Source organism: Carassius auratus, chromosome 8 (genome assembly GCF_003368295.1).
Source record: "Carassius auratus strain Wakin chromosome 8, ASM336829v1, whole genome shotgun sequence".
Classification (NCBI taxonomy): Eukaryota; Metazoa; Chordata; class Actinopteri; order Cypriniformes; family Cyprinidae; genus Carassius; species Carassius auratus.
The window spans coordinates 28644121-28668288 of NC_039250.1; the positions used below are offsets into that span (position 1 = coordinate 28644121).

Genomic DNA, 24168 nt, shown 5'->3' on the forward strand with positions numbered 1-24168 from the left:
TGAGTAACACCAATGATGGCTTGAGGGTGAGTAATTTATAGGCAAATTTTCATTTTTGGGTGAACTTACCCTTTAAATGTCATAATGCGGCCTGTCATAACATAGCTCATACACTTTACTGGCTGAATAACTGGCACAAAGATGACGCAAAAGCTCAGTCTGCAGGAAGAGAAGGAGGCGGTAAAGAAGAGGTGAGCAACAGCGCTCTTTTTGGTAAAACATGATTTTGAAGACTTCATTAAGTTTTGTTTTATAGAAAACTTTTTTTTTAAGATTTTCGTTTTGTAAAAATTGTATCTTGATCAATGTTTTATCAATCAATTGCCCGTATTTAATAAATAAGAAGCAAATATAAAGCAGACAAAGTAATGAGGCGCCAACACGATCACTTGCATTGCTTGTGAACTGGAGGGCGCCGAAACTCAGCTTGTGCATCACAGATTTGAGAAATATAGGCTATATATTACAGAAAGCTTGAAATGTCTAATTAAAAATAAAATATTCAAACCAAAATAAATAGGCTACTCTCTGATTATGGAATATTCAGAAATGCGCTCTCCGCTCACGAGCTCTGATCGAAACAAACCCGAACCTCACTGTCTGCTGACCTTGCAGAAACATCAAAATAGACATAGCCAGACTAGACTATTTCAGTACAAATTATGAGCTTTTTTATGAGCGATTTTTTATAATCCTTGACAAAATAATAATATATTAAGTTTTTTTTGTTGTTTGTTGTTATTTTTTGTTTGTTTGTTTGTTTTTTGCCTAGTTCCTACATCTGTGGCCCAATGACGCTACGATGAGCATTTACTGCTTTTAAAAAATGCGGGTCAGGAAGCGGGTTGAATACAATATTTACTTTTTCTTTTTTTGGTGTCTGAGTTGTGGGCGGGTTAGTTGAAAATTTTGGTCGGGTGCAATTATTAATATATTGACCCGAGCATAACCGGTGGGTATCAATTCACACTTCTTTTTGGGGGCAGGCTCTGCCCCTGCCTTCATCTTTCAGGCAGGATCAGCCAAATCTGCATCCCCAGGATTTGGACAAGGGATGGGGCCTATGCCAAATAACATTTATACAACTATACATTAGTAATTGTAACACCAACATCTGTAATAGTTTACGGAATAAATACCTGTAAATATCAGGCTTCATAAGAGAGAGTGGAAGTAAGAGAGATCTGAGCCTGTGGCTGTTCTATATGCTAAGATTAATGTCTTGAACTTGATGTGAGCCACAACCGATAGCCAGTGCAAGGAGATAAAGAAAGGTGTGAAATTGGTCTTTTTGGGCTTGTTGAAGACCAGTCATGCTGCTGCATTCTGAATCATTGGTAGAGGTTTGACTGCGCATCATGGAAGAGCACTGCAGTAGTCCAGTCTATAAATTACAAGGTCCTGGACAAAAAGTTGTGCAGCATGCTGCATTACGAAGGGACCTGTCGTTCTGGTATTTTGAAATGCAAACCTGCAAGATCAAGAGTTTTTTGCAATGTGATTTTTGAAAGTCATCTGGTCATCAAAGATAACACCAACATTATTTTCCAAACATGATGGGGTATTTGTCGATGGATCTAGCTGGATGTTGACATCATGCTGCAGTGTTGGAGTGGCAGGGAAGACAAGGAGCTCAGTCTTTGCCAGGTTGAGTTGTTGGTGATTTTTTATCTATGACAAGATGTCCACCAGGCAGTCGGAGATCCATGTAGCTACTGTGGGATCATTTGGTTGAAATGAAAGATAGAGCTGTGTGTCATCAGCATAGCAATGGTAGAAGAAACAATGTGCCTGTATGATGGGTCCCAATGATGTAGTGTATAAAGAGAAGAGTAGGGGTACAAGAACTGATCCCTGATGAACCCCAGTGAGCAGAGGATGTGCTTTGGAAACCTCCCCTCCCTAGGCCACCCTGAAAGACCTACCTGAGAGATAAGATTCAATGCAGCAAAGTTAAATCTCTCTGATGTCCAGTGATGGGGATCTGATTATTCACAGTGTTAAAACAGCTGATGGATACAGCAGAATGAGAACTGATGATTTGGAATCAGCTTTCAAAATCTGCAAGACTTCAGTGACTGACAGTAATGCAGTGTCAGTTGAATGACCACTTCTGAAACCTCACTGGTTAGCGAACAGTCTGGAAGGAGATACAGGTCTATAGCTATCTACAAGTGAAGTGATTGATGTAGGTTTTTTGAGCAGTGGATAAAACCTGTCTTGTTTAAATGCAGTAGGGAAAATGTTTGTAGTGTTGCTGTAGAAGAGAAATTACGATACGTCTGCCTCAGTGAGGGGGCAGAAGGAGGAGAGGGAAGTTTTAGCAGTGTATGTGGTTGGTTTGAGTTCCCGTGGGTGTGGAGTTGAGAACTGACTGCTGATAGTATTCGTTTTGTCTGTGAATAATGTAGCAAAATCATCAGCTATTAAAGAGATGCAAGGATGTGATACAGGGGGATAGAGGAGAGAATTAAATATATTTAAGAGATTTTGTGTGTCTGGAGCGTTGTTGATCTTGTTGTGGAAAACTATTATTTGTAAGTATGGATATTAGCAGAGAAAGATGACAGCAAAAACTGATACAGAAGACCGATGCAGGATGAAAGCAAAGGCTGATGAATACAATTCAGGTCTTGATGACATAATTCACATCCTGAAGTCCTGTAGTCTTGAAAACATAATTGCAGTGCACTTTAAAGCAGGAAGGATTTTGACTTTCTTATTATCAAAGTTTCATTATTCACCCACTGTGTCTGTCATTTGCTCCTCCCACCACAGTTTATTAACAAAATGGAACAAAGCAAACACTGGTAAACAAGGAAACCAAAAACAAAGAGCTTCTACAGAGAAGCACAATGACTGACACTGAGCAAGGGAAACACAGTGGTATAAATACACAAGATAATAAGGCTAACAAAGAAAGGGCTATTGAATCACTATGATGGGTAATTAGCATAATTATAGCAACAAACAGGGTAGCACAGCGCCCTGAACAAGTAAACACATGCCTTGTCCAAATACCATGCGTGACAGGAGTTGCGTAAGACTGCACCAGGTCTTAAGAAACCAAAGCGCAGTGCCCTTAACGCACAATAAAATACACACTTGAATACCGCTCCGGAGCGCTATTGCAGTATAATAGATTTTTATCATGCATCATTTTTGGGAATAAATTGTGATATTTTTGCAGAGATCTCGCAAGAGGTCAGGGAAACCTTTTCAATGTAATTTATATAATGATATTATAATTAGATATAATTACATAGAATTTGGTAGAAAAACAGTGTTTCACATTTTATTGGTGCAAAGATGAGTAGTAGTGATACTTATTTTTATACAACAGTTGCAACTGCCTATCATCCCTTAATTAGAAGCACCACAAATTAAATTGTGTCATGTTATGGGACTACTGAACAGATATTTTAAAATTTATTTTGAAATGCAAAGCATTTAAAATTAAAATAAATCTATACAAACAATTGCATTATTACAATACTTAGTGTGTCCCATCAGGTGATTAAAAGTTCTGCACTTGTGTTCTCCATCTTCATTTGGGCACTTGGGCCAAATAGAGGAAATACGTCATAAGCGGTCAAGTGCAAAGACTGCAAGTGTGGGTATTTAGACAAGAGGACAGAAACATATGGAAATAGAAAACACTTCAAAACAAGAGTCCATAAACACAAAACCAAGACAGAGGAACACAGACAGACAGACAACAGTATTTGTTAAATGTATTTTTTTTTAAAGTGATTTAAATCGTCTTTATTGTAGTTATAGTTTTGTGCAACTCTATAATGTACCAGCACAGCCCAAAATTCTAAGCTCCTATATATATATATATATATATATAGCTAAGGTAGCAAGTGGAGTTAGCACAGAGGACTTAATAAAGCTCCGGCTCTGTATTATGATTAACAGATTTTAATAAACATATTTACACTAGGACTTTGATTTAAACTGCTTATAACTATAAAAACCAACATTTTACCTCATCCTCATTGTCTTCCCACTCAACCTCAGACAGATCCACACTGCTGTAGCTGGATTTTGTCCTCTTTTTCCCTTCTTCATACTGGAAAACACAATCCATGGAAACACCAATGATATTATTTAACATGGGACTACATTATGTGCATTAGAGTGAAACTGTAGTAAACAATTATTATCATCACAATATTCTTTCATCCCTAGTGTTCCTTCTGCAGGACATTAACAAAACATTTTTTTTTCTTTATGTCAATACATTGTGTATGACTCTAATTAATGTTTGTCCCACAGATATCATATTATCTAAGCGGTTACTCCTTTCATAACAGAACACAGAACACCAGAGTCACTTGATGTTTTTTTTTTTTTTTGCAACAGATATAGACTGCCCTCCAGTGGCAGAATGAAAGTAATGGAAGAAACCAGCTGCTTATCTTTTAAAATGTGAGATAACAAAAGTGTGTGCATTTCTTTTGCATTGTGTAGATTGAATATGGGAGTGTGTGTATATATATACAGGGACATCAGCAGTACCCTGGACTCCAGTAAATCTCTCATATTTACTCTATACATATTAATATATAAAAACTTGTGATGGTGTTGACCGTTTTCATTGCCCTCTTGCACAGATCCTGTTTATCCTGAGCACTTTCCCTGTTTGACTGTTTCACAGCTTTGTTTATCGACATCAGTTCACACAACAGCGAGATCATGAAGGAGGTTTTGATTCTTATGCCTGTTGATGTAAGTGGAGTGTGTTCCCATCTCATCATCTGTCAAACACTCATAACGGTTGATCAGAAGCCGCATGCAGCTGTCGGCTCACAGCACAATGACTCTAATGAGATGCATTCTCCCATCAGCCTCAGCATGAGCTGGAGGACTGCTTCTTCGCTATTATCATCAAAAGCAATACATTACCAGAGGCTGCAAGTCTGGATGAGTGAGTATGTATCCATTATTGGTGATGGCGAAGGCATAACCATGGATTCCCAGCTGTGAACACACACACACACACACACACACACACACACACCACAAGCAGCAATCAAATTCAGAGATACTGTCACATTTTCAAATACCTCGTCTTTAAGTGCTTCACCAGTCTATAAGCTAGAGTAACGCTAAAAGTTTACTAAATGAACACTTAACAAATGTACACATTTAATTTGTTCAGTAAAGTGGACCATAAATGTTGAGCACATATTCAGCATTATTTATTTATTTATTTTTAAATACAGGAGTTTGACTAGCACGTCAGAAAATAGCTAACTGGAGACTTTGCAAATATTGCCGAAGTGTGAACTGACTTTCTTTGAGATTTTGCTCAAATTATTATCTTTTTTTTTTTTTTATAAAGATATAATCACATCACAAAATGATATTTAAACTCAAATGAAATAATTGCATATAATGTGAAACACAATCAATACTTAAGCTGTCAGCTGCAATGTTGCAGAAATAGAAACCATTTCAAAAATAGAAACATCTGTCGCTCATTGTGTGTCATCATCAAATCTGGTTTAGGACAGTGTGAGAATGTTCCTCTCCCTAATACCACCTCCTCCCTCTGACTAGTGTGTTGAGATATGCTGTTGCTTCCTATTAGAATTATTGTGTCACATCACCTGGATGAGGAATACAGTATTAGGACTTGCTCTACCTGGAAATGTGTCATTGGTAACCTGCCTTTCTTCTAGTATTGCATCTGGTTGCATTGATTAGTTTTCTATGTCTGTTTGTGCAGTGTGCTAGACAATGATATAAGTGTTGCCCAAGAAAGAAAGGAAGAAAGAGTGTCAAGTGCATTGTGTAGTGGACTCAGTCATTAGGTTTGTGCTTCTCTCCGACTGTAAAACTGCACAACATTATTGAATGAAATGCATGAAAAAGACGCAAATCAATGGCATGTATTTTCTTCTTGAATAAGCAAGCAAGGGATGGGGCTCCTAAAGAGTGCCAGTCTGCCCACTGCGAAAACTTATTCATGACTGAAGCAACAGTAAACTGTAAACCTGATACAAGCTGACAGTTTGCATTGTGAACTTTCGGACTTGAACACAACTCCTCATGTGTGAACTTCATCTGAGAAATACATTGCACATGGTTCAGAGAGTAAGAGAGCAACAGAAATCTCTCTGCTCATTCTCGACAGCCTCAAGCTCAACACTGGATTCCCAGGACTCTACCGTTTGTGGCAACTCAGTCAGCAACCATAGAACTAGACCTATAGGAGATGGAAGACTTTTCTGAAGAAGCACTTTCATTTGAAGAGGGTGCAGTTCAGTGAGCTGTAACACTTAACACACTTACTATGATCATTATCAACCATCTCACTCACTCAAGTATGCAGGTGTGTGTGTGTGTGTGTGTGTGTGTGTGTGATTGTGCATTTCAGGACAGATAATGACTGTAATAAGCAGCTCCCAGCTAGTAAGTCTCAGCTCTACTTAACATTTTGTATTGGTTCTATAAAGTGTGTGTGCATTATATGGGTCTGTTCTTCACTACTGATGTGACATGATTGATTGTGTGTGTGTTAAATAAATGAACATATTTTGAAGCCACATCTCTTGCCCTTTATTGAACGGTCCTGTGATCCTTTTGGTGGGTAGCCTTAGTTGCACTCCAGTACCTATTACCTGGCATAAGTTCTCAGGCTGGCAAAGTCAAGTTTATCTTTCTTTAGATTACATATTGTTCGGGTATAGGCTCTCCACTTGACCACAATAGCAAGTTAGAAATCTTAGTCCATATCCATGATATAACTGAAGTCTAATGACCATTTAAATAAGAAAGATGGCGCATTTGACCAGCTCACTTGGAACTTGTATTTCAGTAGTAAGCGCACCAAATTCAGAAGGCAAAACTGCAGATGTCACATAATTGTATGTGCTTTAGTGAACATGACATTACAATGCCATCTTCTAGAAAATAAAATAATATGTTTATTTAAATGATTGATTTATTATTATTGAATTCATTCATTCATCCATTCATACTCTCTGGTGCTAGACACACTCAACAGTAGCTCCTGGTTCTAATGAATGGACAGTTCTAGGTGATTTTTCTGTGTACCTTGTATTTGGGGATGGCCTTCAGTATTTCAGACACTGGAACATCTGTGCCAGCTACTCCAAGAAGAATTCCTTTATTTCTCTTAAAACAATCAACACAAGCATGTTAAAAGCAAAAAAAAATAATTATATATATATATATATATATATATATATATATATATATATATATATATATATATATATATATATATATATATATATATATATATATATACAGTGGGGCTCGAAAGTTTGGGCACCCCTTGCAGAATCTGTGAAAATGCGAGTAATTTTCAAAAAATAAGAGAGATCATACTAAATGCATGTTATATTTTATTTAGTACTGTCCTGAGTAAGATATTGTACATAAAATATTTTAACATTTAGTCCACAAGACAAAAAAAATGCTGAAATTATTAAAATAACCCCACTCAAAAGTTTTGGAACCCTTGGTTCTTAGTACTGTGTTCTGTTACCTGATGATCCATGACTGTCTTTCTGTTTTGTGATGGTTGTGCATGAGTCCCTTGTTTGTTCTGAACAGTTAAACTGAGCAGCGTTCTTCAGAAACATCTTTAAGGTCCTGCAGATTCTTCAGTTTACCAGCATCTTTGCATATTTGAACCCTTTCCAGCAGTGACTTTATGATTTTGAGATACATCTTATCTCACTGAGGACATTTGAGGGACTCAAACACAACTATTAAAAAAGGTTCAAACGTTCACTGATGCTCCAGAAGGAAACAAGATGCATTAAGAGCTAGGGGTGAAAACTTTTGGAAGGTAAATTGTACTTAATTTGTGTCCCGGGAAACATAAAATTATCTTCTGTTGCTTACGAAGGGCAGAACTGAATGGAAAAAAATATATATTTCAACATAATAAGACAAATTTGAGCATCTTCATCATGTTTTCACCCCCAGCTCTTAAAGCATCTTGTTTCCTTCTGGAGCATCAGTGAATGTTTGAATCTTTTTTAATAGTTGTGTTTGAGTCCCTCAAATGTCCTCAGTGAGATAAGATGTATCTCAAAATCATAAAGTCACTGCTGGAAAGGCTTCAAATATGCAAAGATGCTGGAAAACTGAAGAATCTGCAGGACCTTAAAGATGTTTCTGAAGAACGCTGCTCAGTTTAACTGTTCAGGACAAACAAGGGACTCATGCACAACCATCACAAAACAGAAAGACAGTCGAGGATCATCAGGGAACAGAACACAGTATATATAACTTTTGAGTGGGGTTATTTTAATAATTTCAGCAATTTTTTTTGTCTTGTGGAATAAATGTTAATATATTTTATGTACAATATCTTACTCAGGACAGTACTAAATAAAATATAACATGCATTTAGTATGATCTCTCTTATTTTTTGAAAATTACTCGCATTTTCAAAGATTCTGCAAGGGGTGCCCAAACTTTCGAGCCCCACTGTATATATATATATAAGTTGTGCTGTCATGTTTAAGTGGTTAAATGTTTTGACTCACAGTCTCATTCTTGGTGCTGAACACAGGCATGGCCACGGTCGTCATGAGCACAGGACCCTGAGCATCCTCCAGCTACACAAATACACAACAACACAAAACAGAGACACAAATGAAGAACATTCATTACCTGGTTCTCATGGGAAAGTGATTGACCATCTGTTTTCACAGATTATCTATTATTATTATTATTATTATTATTATTATTATTTATTTATTTATTTTATTTTTTGACATTTAATTTTATTTAATCACCATCTGAAATAATAATTGTCAGAATGGTTAAGTCATTAGGGTGCTTTGGAACTAAAATAATTAAAAAAAATGAAACAAATTCATAAAGAAAATCTGAGATCAGTGTATTTTTGAATCTGATGTGTTTCTCAAGCAAACGAATCTGTGGACATATTTCAGACATTATTTGGATTACTTTGATGTGTGTCTAGGGCAGGGTTAGTCAACACTGTTAGCCAAGTGTGTTTTATAAGATTTGGAGCTGAACTCTACAGGGTGCGTTTCCCAAAAGCATTGTTAGTCAACTATGGTCAGGAGTTCCATCATTACCAGCGTAGCTCAAAGATTCTGTGTCAGGATTCAATCAAATGTCTGTGCACTTCATATTATTTCTTCTGCGTGTTCACGATGTAGAGCTCAGAGGACGCGTGTGACGTGATGATGGCAGTACTTTATACTGCTGAACCAACATGGTTCAACTGAGGGATGTGCACACATGATTTCAGGAAACAGTCATGACTAATTGGTTACTTTTCCAACAATGCATCATACTATGGACGTTCATCAGTTAACTACATCATTTTTTTCATCATTTTACAAGCCTTTTCTTTTAACTGATGTTTTTGTTTGTTTGTTTTAGTTTTTTGCATTGCTTTTTATTGCCATAAGACATATTTAGGTTATTTAAACAACTCTTGTTCCCTTTATCTATCAAAGTGCTTAGCTAGTTGTGACATTATCATTATTACTGGAATAAGGATATGATTATTTTTGTTTTGTTGCTTGACCCATATTTTCCCATTTTAGCCACCCTGATAATCTGATGAACTGTAGAATGTCAAAATACTATATATAAAAAAACTGTTATTTTTTATCACTCTTTACATTAACTTAAATTATTTTTTTAACTATAGGCTAATAAAGAAGACTGTTACCTGTGGCAACAATGCAACAGCAAACAGCAAATGTAATAGCAGACACAATCAAGAATACACATGAATATGAGCTGTACATAAGTGGAAGAGAGACAAATCAGCTCAAACGGTCATATATATTCTTCTCTTATTTACTCTGCTCTCTCGATGTGTCTGCAGGAGTAAATGATCTGTGAAATGATGGATGATTGAGCTGGGTTATGGTGAGAATTTGGAAGCACAACAATAGCTCAGACTCTGAGATCACTACACACACTCACGTGTTTTTTTCTGTGATACTGAACAAAACAGAATTAGTCATCAGATATGCCACTGAAACCAGTTTTGGATCGTATGGTTGACTGATGCCCAATATGTATTCTAAAACAGAGAAGTTTCATGATCTTTATCAGAGCTGACCTCTTATAAAATGTATTATAACAATGTTCTTAAGTCCTACTCTTAAATTCAACTAACTTCATTTAATATAAATCTAAACTGCAAAACATTTTCATAAAATTGCAAATAACATGCAGTTAAGTTATGAAAACATCACATTCAGTGTGTATCTAACTGTATTCTTTAAAAGTACACTCCACACACACAAAAAACACACACACACACACACACACACACACACACACACATATATATATATATATATATATATGTGTGTGTGTGTGTGTGTGTGTGTGTGTGTGTGTGTGACTCATGATCTGAGTCCAGGAATGGCTTTACAGCTGGAAGCCACTGACACTTTTTCCCTACACATCTTTTCAGACTTTTTTTAACTAGTTTTGCATCTGGCTAGGGTCATTTTCACTACTGGTAGCATGAGACAATACCTGGACCCTACAGTAGATGCACAGGCAGTCCAAATCTTCAAGGATGGCACATCAATATGATCCGTTGCCAGGTTTGCTTTGTCTACCAGCACAGTCTCAAGAGAATGAAGGAGATTCCAGGAGACAGGCACTTACTCTAGGAGAGCTGGACAGGTCTGTATAAGTTCCTAAACTCATCAGGAGGACAGGTATCTGCTCCTTTGTGCAAGCAGGAACAGAATGAGCACTGCCAGAGCGCTACAAAACGATCTCCAGACACCTGTCCAGGAACTCAGTGATGCCCTGGTCCAGTTCAGGGAGGAAAAACCCCAGGACACTATCCATCATCTCATTAGGAGCATGCATGCACATGGAGGGGTAATACAAATTACAGATTTCCATTTTGAGTTGCTGCAATGAAATTTCAGCATAATGGACTAGCCTGCTATAAATCATTTAACTTTGATTCTTTTAATTCAGCCCTCTGTAGGTTGATCATTTTCATTTCTATTAAATGATGTGGCTGTCACGTGGGTGCATGGATGAACTCAAGCGCAGACAGAACGCACTACACACAAGGTTTATTAATGACAAAATGAGGAAAACAAAACCCACAAGGGGGAAAACAACGACTAGGGAATAGACAAATAACTTAACAAAACCTAGACTAGAAACAAACAGTAAACAAAAAGACTCTTCACTCAGGCAATCTCACGACAGAAATACAATCCACAGGTCTCATAACATTTGACAAAGTGTAACAATGAACCGCACCAGACAGCGAACACAAGGGGATTGAAATAAGGAGACGAATGATAACAAGACAGGTGACACAGGTAAAGCAATAATGACAAAATGAGGATAACAAGGGGACGGGGCAACACAAGCACATGACCCAAAGACAAGGCCATGTGCTTACACACAAAATACGGGCGTGTCATGATCCTGCCTCAAGACGAGTGCAGAATCATGACAGTGGCATCCTTTCATTCCTAACACATTACACAGTCCATTTCAGTATTTTTCCTCATTGAGGTCTGATGTGTTTTCAAAGCTTTCCTTTATTTGTATTTTTTAAAACAGTGTATATTTCCACAATAAGTACTCTTTTTACAGCTTTAAGGGGCATCTTACCGAAGGGAACTTTTTTTCCCTTCTAGAATTTTTTTTTTAATCTACATTAAGTTTACTGTAATCTTGGAATTAATTAAAGATGAATGTAGATTAAAATGGCTCATTTGAATTCTGCCGAAGGCATTCAGAATATGTGTGCTACCAAAATAAAATAATGACTTAAAGTAAGTCTTTTAGAAAGGGTTTCTCAAGCCAGGTGGTGCATTAGACCAGAAGCTCATCTCCTGTTTCCAAAATGCATTACAAGTTGCTTGAGAAAGCTGTAAATAAATTGCACATTGCACACAGTGCAAACAACCTTACAGCTGTTTAACACATAATCCATCTGCAGTGCATATGCGTTTTGTATTTTTTTACCCACCCATGTTAACGGATTCCAGCATTCACGCGGTTGCGGTCTGTCAGTGCATTCCAGGAGCATTTGTGTCTTCAGCAGTTTAATTATTGTTTACGTACCAAGTACCGGACTGCAAACGCGTCCTGTGTGAAAGCACAATGAGTATGAGTCCGTGCTGCTTCTGCACCACACACGAAACGCACACGGACTGCATACGCACTACAGACGGAGTATGTGTGAAACAGACGTGCGTCTTGTCAAGGTTTCCATTGGGAAGGTTCTTTAAAAAAAAAAAATCCCTGAAGCCAACCCGGCGGCTTCAGCTGCATCCATGTTAGCACGCCACGTTTGATGTGGTAATTTCACAGTATGCAAACACACAGGTTTAAAGACTCATTCTCGCCCCCTACAGATTCGGCTAGGTATACATCCATGCTAAAATGGTCATCATAGCTCACGTAGTATAGATCCAGCTTCCACCGGGTTTACCCCCTTTGAGCTCCTCTTCCACAATCGAGCATGTCCGGGAGATGCGGGAGAGGATTGACAGGGTCATGCCCATCGTCCAGGAGGTACAGGAGATGTTGAGGTTAGGGACCATCGAACCATCACGCAGCCCCTAGTCCAGCCCCATTGTCATGGTTCCAAAGCCCGATGGCACCTTCTGCTTTTGCAACGACTTCTGCCACCTGAACAAAGTCTAGGAGTTTGACGGCTACCCAATGCTGCGGGTCGAGGAACTCTTGGATCGCCTGGGAAGGGCCCGGTACATTTCGACTCTCGACCTCACCAAGGGCTACTGGCAGGTCCCCCTAACCGATCAGGTCAAGCCGAAGATGGCGTTCTCGACCCCTAGTGGCCACTGCTAATACTGGGTCCAACCCTTCGGCCTGCATGGGGCTCCCGCAACCTTCCAGCGGCTAATGGAAATCCTCCTGCGGCCCCACCAGCCCTACACTGCCGCCTACCTGGACGATGTAGTCATACATTCCGAGACTTGGGAGGACCACCTGGAATGGCTGCGGAAGGAGCTGTCGGGAACTACGCCAGGCTGGGCTGACCACCAACCCCCCCCGTAAGTGTCACCTGGCCCTCACCGAAGCCAAGTACCTTGGCTACCAAGTGGGTCGCGGCCTCATTCGACCCCATGAGAAGAAGGTGGTGGTGATCCTCTCCGCACCGCGGCCCACCACCAAAACGCAGGTACGGGCCTTTTTGGGGTTGGCGGATATTACCGCTGTTACATCTCTAACTTCTCCTCCTTAGCCTCTCCCCTGACAGACCTGACCAGGAAGGGGCAACCAGAGATGATCCCATGGAACCCCGAGATGGAGAGCGCTTTCCAGCGGGTGAAGATCACACCTGCAGCCCATCAAGGACTGGCTTTATAAGCAGCGTCGACGAACACAGAGGAGAGAGATGTCTCCAAAAGACTCTGCTAATAATTCTCTGTGTTTCCCTCCAGCAGCGTGTGACTGCCAGCCCCAAAGGACACGGACTTCACGGACCCACACAGCACTGTGCACCGAAGGAGAAGAGAAAGCTGAGCACTGAGCACCGGAAGCAGAAGCTGAAATTAGGTACATACTTCAAGTAAACTAGTAAAACTATGAGACGATGCAGTGTTTTTAAGAATATTGTACAGTATATCAGCTACAGAATTGTATAGGTTTGTCAAGCCAGCCAACCAGTAAAGAAAGAGTTGATGTGTAATTACGGACAAGTCATGTCTTTCTCTGCCAACACATACAAAGACTTCGATTAACCGCAATACAGGTACTCTGAGTGCACAGATGACTGGAAAATCAAGTATGGCACTGATACAGACTACACAATGTCATCACTTAAAAAAATAAAAAAAAGATAATGAGAAGTCAAATAAAAATGAAAACTTTTCCAAACTGCACAACATATAATGTAACAAAGCAGATCCACGTAATGGGTTAATGTGCTATGTAGAAACACGACTAATCACAATCAAAATGTGAATTAAACCTTTACCTTTTGAGCCTGTGGACGCTACAGAGACAAAAGACAAACTATGATCAAATGAGTGTTCACACACAAATTACAACTTCTCCTGGTCATTACTTCCTAAAGTCTGGATCTGAAATACATTCTGAAAAACCTTTTAATACAAACGCTCTCTGTTGAAGTGGTGGCCAAAAATATTAGAAGACTAGTATTTTCACCAGCTAAAAAATGGTTTTAAATCTGTTGTATTTATCTTTTGCTATAACGTGTCAGTAGGAAATATCAGTTCATATTTCCAAACATTAATTTGTCCATTAATTGTAATAATCCAGTGAGAGTGTGTGAGATGTGATCTGATCATCATCAGTCTGTCTGGAGCGACATGAAGAAACAGAACAAACTGAGACAGACTCAATCCAGAAGAACTGTGTCTCCAAGACGCTTCAAGGCTATGATTTCTTTACAACCTACTATTTTTTTTCTTGGTCTGTGACACTTTTTCCTATTGTGTTGACATGCAGCAGACGGTTAAATGAATTGTAAAAAAAAAAAAAAAAAAAAAAAATAGCTAAACATTTTTACAATCTGCATTATTATTTTCTCTGAGACACTATTTTTCCTACTATGTTCACAGCAAATTGTTAAACAAATTTTGTGTCTTCACAAGACTAATAAAATTACAACATGTCTACTATTTATTAGCCTGTCTCTCTTTCCTTTAGTAGTGGAAATTTTAATGTGAGGATCTGGAACGAGATCTAAATTTAGCAAGTAAAGTCAGGCCGGTAAGAAAATAATTCTAAGTGAACAGCAGGGGAACAAAGAGTGAATATATAGTGGAAGCAGGAGGCTGCGGAATATAACCTAACATTGGGTTGTCCATCAGAAAAGTTTTTTTTTTTTTCTTTGTCCATGATCCCAGTTTTAGCCATATATGAGGCCCTTGCCAGCACTCAGAACGTATGCACTGTATCCTGATCTACATAAAAAAAATTAACCAGTACAGACAGTGTATTCAAATGGGCACAAGTGGGCACAATACACAATACTCTTTTCTGTGTGCATGGCGTTAACAATGAAAAAAATTCAAAAGCACAAATATGTTACACTTACAGTGTTATCAACATAGGCTTCTGTCCAAACCATGTCATGCTCTCGATCAATGACCTTCGGCCGACTGAGCACATGCAGATACTCCATCACATTCTCCTGAACATCTGCCAGTGTGGAGATCTGCGTAAAATAACCTGACAACACAGAAAAAAAACATGTATATATATGAATATATTAATATAATGATATATATCCAATGATGTGTGAATATATACACAAAATGTAAAACTATATACAAACTTTAAAACACTCAATGATTTGTTGTCTCCTGTCATGAGTGAGTGTATACATTTGTTCACATGCTAATTCTACACTAATGTAGGAAATCAAATTGTGTGGTAAACCATACAGCCAAACAGTCAGTCTACAGAAATTGCTAAGCAATGTTGCTGTCAACAAACCTCATAATCATAATTATAACACATCATGATGATAGAATACATATACAATAAAAGCATTATACAGACCTGTCATGAATTAAGCACTAGAACATGCTGCTTAAGCTTAAAGGGATACTCTACCACGGTATGAAAAATTGTTCATTGATCACTTATGTGGAGATACACAGGGGAAACACATTGTTGAATAGTTTGAATTAAGTAGTTTAAGTATTTGGTTCTTGTAATTGTAATAATTTTGGCTCACATTTAACAAAAACCCACCAATTCACAATCTCAACAAATTAGAATACTTCATAAAAACAATAAAATAAAATAAAATATTTAGTGAATTGTTGGCCTTCTTGAAAGTATGTTCATTTACAATTCAGCGTGGCATGGATGTGATCAGTTTGTGGCACTGCTGAGGTGGTATGGAAGCCCAGGTTTCTTTGACAGTGGCCTTCAGCTCATCTCCATTTTTTGGTCTGTTGTTTCTCATTTTCCTCTTGACAACACCCCATAGATTCTCAATGGGTTTTCAAAAAAACAATGGACCAGCACCAGCAGATGACATTGCACCCCAAATCATCACAGACTGTGGAAACTTAACACTGGACTTCAAGCAACTTGGGCTATGAGCTTCTCCACCCTTCCTCCAGACTCTAAGGCCATTATGAAATACAAAACTTGCTATCATCTGACAAAAGGACTTTGGACCAATGACAACAGTCCATTTGTTCTTCTCCTTAGCCCAAGTAAAATGCCTCTGAGATTGTCTTTGGTTCATGAGTGGCTTAACAAGAGGAATACAACAACTGAAGCCAAATTCCTTGGCATGTCAGTGAGTGGTGGCTCTTGATGCCCCAGCCTCACTTCCTTGTGAAGTTCTCTAAAATCCTTGAATCCAGTTTGCTTGACAATCCTCATAAGGATGCAGTTCTCTCGGTTGGTTGTGCATCTTTTTTTCCACACTTTTTTGTTCCACTCAACTTTCTGTTAACATGCTTGGATACAGCACTCTGTGAACAGCCAGCTTATTGGCAATCAATTTTTGTGACTTACAGTACATCCCTTGTTAAGGGTGTCAATTATTGTCTAGAGACCATTCTGAAGGCTCAGGAAACCTTTGCAGGTGTTTTGAGTTGATTAGCTGATTGTCATGTCATGATATTCTAATTTGTTGAGATAGTGAATTGGTGGGTTTTTGTTAAACGTGACCCAGAATCATCAAAATTGACAGAACCAAAGACTTAGACTACTTCAGATGAGTAACTACATGAAACTACATGAGTTTCACAATTTGAGTTGAATCACTGAAATAAATGAACTTTTATTCGATATTCTAATTTAATGAGAAGCACCTGTAGTATCCTGTCAGCTACAACCTGTGTATGGTCTTATTTACTGTCAGTTCAAGTATCAGCAACACAGTGTTGTCACCCAAAACTGCTATTAAAAAAAGTCAATAAAAATACAAAAATAGGTCTAAAAATAATCCAAAATTATTTAAAATCTTTTGTAAATAATATAATGTAAAGATATTTGCTGTGATCCGGTCACTGCACATCCGTTTATTCACCGCACAGACTTTCACACGACACAGTACACCTTGGACTTAATTTCCCATAAACCCCTGCCTAGGAAATCATTATTGAATCTCACCTGTTTCCCATCAGTGATACTTTAAAGGCTGCACTTATCCACACACACACATTGCGAAGTCTTGTTTAGTTCTGTCTGGCATTTCTGAGCGGTTTCCTAGTTTGTTTCTTCTGTGTTTGACTTTGGATTGTGTATATAACGACTTGGATTCTCTGCCACCTGCCCCGACCTTTGCCTGGTATTGTTGCCGTTTCTGGATATCCTTTGACACACTTGATGCTGTTCCTGATTTCTTAAAAATTATATTTATGGAACTTGGATACGTATGTCCTATGCAACTGTTTTGATAGAGGGAAACAAGATGTGTCTAGTTTTAACATTATTTCAGTCATGACAACTCTTGGGATACATTATACATTTTAATTTAATAATGTAAATAAAATGTGTATAGGTTTGGTCTTGGCGGACCAGATCTGCTATGATGCTGCTGCTAAATGCTTAGATCATAAAATCAAAAGGAAACATGCTGCTGCTTGATAGAGGAATATCCTTGTAGCAGATCTAGCCAGGCGGTGCCTATTAATTAAAGCAGTCACCCGATGGCCATTTTACACAAGTTGATATGACTCTTTAGGGTCTTAATGAAAAGTCTATAGCATATTTTGGTTAAAATGTCTCAATGGTAGTGTAAAACAACACCCTTTTGTCTGTTCACAGCGACCCGTTTCGGTGCATGTCCCTTTAAATGCTAATGAGCTCTGCTGCCCCTTCCCTCTCTTCCTTGAGGTGATGATCCATTTATCATATGCTAAAGTATGGTTGAATCTATTATGGTAGAGTAAGTTGAAGCACTTGCAAAGACACTTATATCAGTTTATCTGTTGGTTGACCATCAAAATCTTAGTCAAAAGTCTTAGCATATATTTAAATTAGCAGACATACTGATTATCTAATGACCCCTAGTTGATATGTAGTGCAGAGTTACTTATCAACAGCTGTTTAAAGGGTACCATCATAATAATTAAACTGATATTACAATAAAAATAGTTCAAAGCAAAGGTGTCATATTACACATCCAATTTTTTATCTTATGGCAGTTTGAGATCATTGTATTAGTATTATTATCACTTATAAGTGGTCTTTGGTAGCATAAGGAAAAATGGCAAGATATGAGACTTATAATGCATTATAACTATGAGAAATATAATACATTGTAAAAGTGGATGCACATATTTATTATGACATAAAGCATCATACTCTTAAAAGCTATAACCACAAATAAGTAAATATTATATTAAAACTGTTTTTATGAATATTCATGAGATGATACACAATATTATAAGGTTTTTTATAATGCATTATGCATTCATTGTAATTCTTTAAGAATACCCTTATAATGTATTATGAGTATGATATGAGCTTAGAAAGTGTTAGCAAAAAACCTTACACTCCGTTCTGAAGGTGAAACTGGATCAAAAATGATTTGTGCAAACAGAGACGCTTTTATGTAGATCGGGGGGTCGCATTCCCTTCAAAAACAAAAGTAAACCACTGCATCTTCAGTGGCTCAGATGTCAGGAGTAAATGTGCTCTGCTATGTTCATTATTACATCCGATATCAGAACACCTCAGTCGTTTAGGAGTCATTCTTGTCTACATCTGCTCCGGCGGTGAAACAATGGTGGACTGATGACAGTCATTCAGGACGGGTCTAAGGTAAAATGCTAGTGTCAATCAACAATTGTGGGCGTAGCCTGGGTCTGTGTGACATCACACAGACAGACATCTGAGAATGGCGTTGAAATGAAAAATATGAAATTATTTATAGAGATTATTATTTTTTTATCACTATAGGTAGGTTGTGTACACACACTGCCAGCACATATTTCAGTTCAAACAATTTGTAAAAGTGCATGTCGCATCCGATTACCCTTTAAGAACTAATATATAAAAGCATATTAAGATATCTTCAATGCCTCTTGAATTACAGGCATGCAAACCTTAAGGGAATAAATAATTACTAAAGTCAACAGATTTTACTAATAGACCTACTAATTTCTGTAAAAATAACATGGTGCTACCATCTTTTTGAAGTTATTTTACCCCCTTGTAATTTGACTCTGAATCTCAGGTGAAAATTTTAATTTTGAACCCCCTCTACAAAACAGACGATTACATTTAATATTCTGGCTTTTTCCTTCATTCATGTTTTTCTTTAACAGAAGATAAAAAATTTAACTGGGGGACCTCGGGTCTAAGTTGAGTTGACATGAACACACACACACACACATTTGATTATTTTATTTGGAATGACAAATACTGATTAAAACAACACAGCATCCAAATATTTACAAAGAGCCTATTATTTTTCACCTGACAATACAGACAATGCAAGTAGCAACCACATTAATAAGTCGGCTATGGATAAAGGTGACATCGTCTTCTCCAAACATGCAGACTGTCTATGATTGCTGACACAGAACAATATCTGGCTGTTTGCTTAGAGGTCGTTTTACTCAGTCCAGCAATCTGCAAGCCTCTGACACATAATCTGTGCACATGTCCCAAGCTACCAAAGATAAGAATAATCAGTTTGATCCTGTAACCACACACTAACAAAGCATTTGTTAATGACTGATACTTTAACATTTTCTCAGAAAAGAGGCCACTTCCAGAATCAGAATGTTCTTAGAAAGTTCATTGATGACTACAATGTCTGGAGTGTTTGTGTTTTCCCTGAGAACACTTCTAAAAGAGCTTATATTATTACCATTCAAGTTTAAAAACCAGCTAGTTTTAACAGTTTTGATTGTATGTATTGCACTTTTTCCAGATACTTTGCACAGTTCTTGAGCTGTTATGTTTACGATGCGATCGTGACGTGAGATGTAAAGTCCTTTAAACGCGGGGCATCCGTTCAGTATGTGCGCTGTGGATTCCTTTATCTTATCACTGTGTAGTAAACAGAATGGTTCGTGGTGTTTTGGGAACCACAAAGAGAGGTTGTATTTGGTCGGGAGAGTTTGCAGCCGAGCTTTAATAACAAATTTTAAGATATCTTTGTTGATGGCTGAATTTTGTAACGCAGAGTGTGAGACTGTATGATCCGCGCTCTGCAGGCATGCAAGTTTCCCTTGAAGGCGCAGGTTAACCCAGTAATCACTCTGTTGTGCTTGAAAGTACTGGAGGATTTCATACCTGCACGTCCGGCTGTTCAACCTCTCACTGGTTCCAGTGTGATGTATGCCCAGTTCAGCTCTTTGTTATTGCTGCACAAATCATTCAGATCGGGTCAATCCGAACGTACTCAGAATCCCGTTGCTCTGGTATCCAGCTTTCCGCTAGGTTTCTTCCGGAAACCGAGGAAACCTGCTTCTCTGTCTGCAGCATAGGGGACCTTATACTCATAAACTTTATTCATGTCATTTATCGCAGGAGGGGGGTCTGGGTAAGTGCTGTTGTTTAGAATTATATCTATTGCCTTACTCCTATGGTGTTCCCAAAGATAGGCTAGTAGTAGTTTTCGCTTACCACTCTGGGTTCTCGGATACTGTTGGAATTTGTCGCTTCATTGAGCGACGGCTGGATGGTTTCCCGTACGAAGCGCAGCTGCTGATTTATCCATTCAGTGATTGTCTCTGAGTCGGGCCTCGGTGAGAGTACTTTACAGAGGGGGACTTTCCGAAGGATTCTTACGGTGTATTTTAGCAAAGGTATTCCTAATGGTTTCCTATCTCTGTGAGTTGCTATATAAGATCCATTTGTGTAGTATACTCAACATAAGACGGTTATAAGTTTAGTCCAGTCACGCATGTTAGTTCCAGTGAATTATATTGTTTGTCTGTCATTAATTAGTTTAACATCCAGGGTTTTCCTGAACTCTCTCTCCTGTGCCTGAAAGCACATCCACTCTTGGTCAGAAAGTGGGCGATTGTACTGTTCAAAGTTTGCCCAGGTGGCATACAAATGGTTACTTTCAGGACAAATATTTGTCGGGTCATGGATTCGCCATCCGATGTTATGGATTTTACCACTTTTTAAAGCAGCTTTGTATGTAAACTTCAAGGTTGAGACCAAGCACATTGTGAGTAGTCCTGATAATAACATAACTGGCTCTTTTCTGCGTCTTCGCCGGCAGCTACGACGGGTGTAGATGTTACATTTTTAGTGCAGCTGAACCGCGTGCGAACCTGCCGCTGCCATGACACACACACACACACACACACACACACACACACACACACACACACACAACTGAACACAACTGAAAAGAGAACTTTTAGACGAATGTAGGTTTTGTTTTTCACTACACACATGTGGAGATCAGGTCATTCTTTCACTGTTCATCAATCAGCTGAGGAAATGTTTACAGAGCTGCATGAGGAAAAATGAGCAAGCCTAACCTTTATTAGCGCAGGCCATCCATTTCAGATTATCAGCAAAGGCAGACTCCCGACCAATCAGGTAAGGGAACACACGCACCTGCAGACAGAAGAGCTTAGGTTAGCTGTCAGTCATGTTTAATCGCTCAAGATTAAGCTAATGTACAATCCCTCAACAGCAGATAAGACACACTACCTTGACTGCATCTAATTAGTTTACTCTTTAATTGTTTAGCTTCCATAAAAGTTTGGCCAACCAAAATAATTTGTTATTTTGTGATACAAGTAAAAAAAAATATATATATGATGATAATGGATGTAATCAGAAGTCAGATTTACAGTGTACATTGCATTAGACATGTTTGAATATGTTTTGTTGGTAAACACCATTCACGAATAAAGCCTATAACTAGCATACACTAAGACCCTGCAGTCATCAGCCACCTGAAAAACATACCAGATTTGATCCATGACAGAACCAATCACACTCACTGGGCATATTAGTTGATGAATGCTGCTTTCACATTCTCTGTGCCTCATTATGTGCTGCATTGAGATAGACCACACACACACACACACACATACAGGAATACTGAGGTGAAGAGAGAGGTGCTGTATGACATACTGGAGGTGACATAAAAAGTACTGTGGTTGCCCCTTTATAGAGGAGAACATGCCATGTATTACTTTACTAATATGCATGTTAATTATAAAATTATTTTCCTAATGTTCACCTACAGTCTTGCTGACTGCTGACTATGCTGCCACACACCCATGTCTGTTAAGTCCACATCTCTGAGTTTAATTTGTGTTTCACATTTGTCATTTTAGGCTCCACAGCAGACTTGTATCCAACAGTCTTAATGGCATTAACATCATGTATATGTGGACTCTGAGGAGCACTGCAAGGCTTTAGAGTGTCATTTAGGATAGACCATGTATATTGACTCCTTTGGTTCAGTTAGTGTTTGTATTAATATTCCATATGAGGGTATTACAACTCAAAACTTGTGAAAATCAAAATGGTTTCTAGATTGTTTTAAATGATTTTCAATGGTTTGCCAATGCCATTGCATTCAACAGACAATTATGATCTAAGGTATAAAGGTATCATTGCATGGTAAATTAGATTAATGAAGGTATTACAGTAGTTTAATGTAAACTGCCAAGAACCACTAGCAATAGGACCAACAAGTGTGAAACAACTTTTAGGGAGATTCAGACAACCCAGGAAGACATTACACCTCTATCTGCAGTGCGTATGCATTGGACTCACTGTGCTTTCACACAGGACGCGTCTGCAGTCCGCTACTGATTCGCGGTGTTTAGGCCACAAACACAACATTTGTTCATTATATTCATTTCAAATCATGTAAAAAAATAAAAATAAATAATAAATAATAAAAATAAAAATAATATTTTTCAGCATTGTGACTCACAGAACAGTAACAATCTTTCATAATCATATACATTAGTTTAAACTCAATAAATATAAACAACATTATTCACGCATTTGACTTCTAGGTTTGTATAATGAGGTGCTCAAGCAAGCAGCAAAACATTTAAACTCAAAAATTAGCCTAATTTTCTTGTTAGGATATCACAAATATTTAAAATTAAAACACCACTGGCAGAAACAATCATCTCCATTTAAATCTTTATCACAAGCAATCACAACCAATGTGAAGCACAGTATGCTTTAATTAGTATACATGTTCTTTGAAATTACTTAATTTCCATGTCAATCAATGTTTATTTTTACCGCGAACAATGCGCTGTCACTTTAATTCAGTGCGTGCAGAACAGCAAAAATAGACTCGGTACGTAAACAATTGCTGCACTGCTGCAGACGCACCGGTCCTGGGACGCACTGATGGACCACAACCACATGCTGTGTGAATGCTGTAATCCGTTAACATGGGTGCGTAAAAAAAAAAATGCACTGCAGACCGGAGTATGTGTGAAACAGGCATTAGACATACTGAGCCAGGGAAGCATTAACAGTGTTATAAATGTGGGGAACAATAACAGCATAACTGGGGGAGAGGCACAAAAGAACAACATATTGGCTCACAATGGGGTGCTCTTTTCCCCAAGCATAATTCAGTACTCTGCTTTAAACAGCCCCACTAAAACATTACTGTTCTTGTCTCCCAGAAGATTCATCAGTTGGTTTTTATATGTCAGGCAGGTTAACAAAATGTGACCAATCACGGAAAGTAGGGACACAAGTCGATTCTGGGGCATTTTGAGTTAATCACAGATTCTGAAAGTGTAGTCTCCAAGCTTTCCAACGATGTGTAACATATGGAAATCTGATAATATTTGGAGAAGTTGTGGCCATTTGAAGGTAGGCACTCAAAAAAGCTCAAAAGGGAGAAAATGGCCTCTAAACATTGTGCGGTTCTCACCTGCTGCGAGTGACAATGGGGCTCATTTACATCTCATTTACATAAACCATACCCCCTGTAAAGCTGCGTGGTTGCATAGCAACGACAGACACGACAGGAAAAATCGGACTGCATACTATTAATAATAAAGGATAATTTATATTTTAAATGTCAGTAATTTATATTTTTGAGTTTTATAAAAATGATTTAGCGGCTAAAATATGTGAGTTTTATCTTTTTATAAAATCTTTTTTGAACTTGTGCATTGAAGATAACGTTGCAAGACACTTCCTTAAAATCTGGCCATCATTTTTAATGTTATTATTTTAATGTTTATGTAAACAAAAAGT

General features: G+C 38.1%; 1 protein-coding gene across 1 annotated transcript in view; it reads right to left on the minus strand.

Moving 5' to 3' along the window:
* The window catches only part of cacna2d3a (calcium channel, voltage-dependent, alpha 2/delta subunit 3a), a 173035-nt gene that overhangs the window by 64486 nt on the left and 84381 nt on the right, over window positions 1-24168 (minus strand). The window contains exons 12-18 of the mRNA XM_026270653.1: window positions 21450-21528; window positions 15065-15198; window positions 13979-13996; window positions 8538-8609; window positions 7069-7149; window positions 4912-4986; window positions 3992-4075 (exon numbers count right to left, since the gene is read on the minus strand). Coding sequence (XP_026126438.1) covers window positions 3992-4075; window positions 4912-4986; window positions 7069-7149; window positions 8538-8609; window positions 13979-13996; window positions 15065-15198; window positions 21450-21528 — 543 coding nt within the window. The remainder of the gene's footprint in view (window positions 1-3991; window positions 4076-4911; window positions 4987-7068; window positions 7150-8537; window positions 8610-13978; window positions 13997-15064; window positions 15199-21449; window positions 21529-24168) is intronic.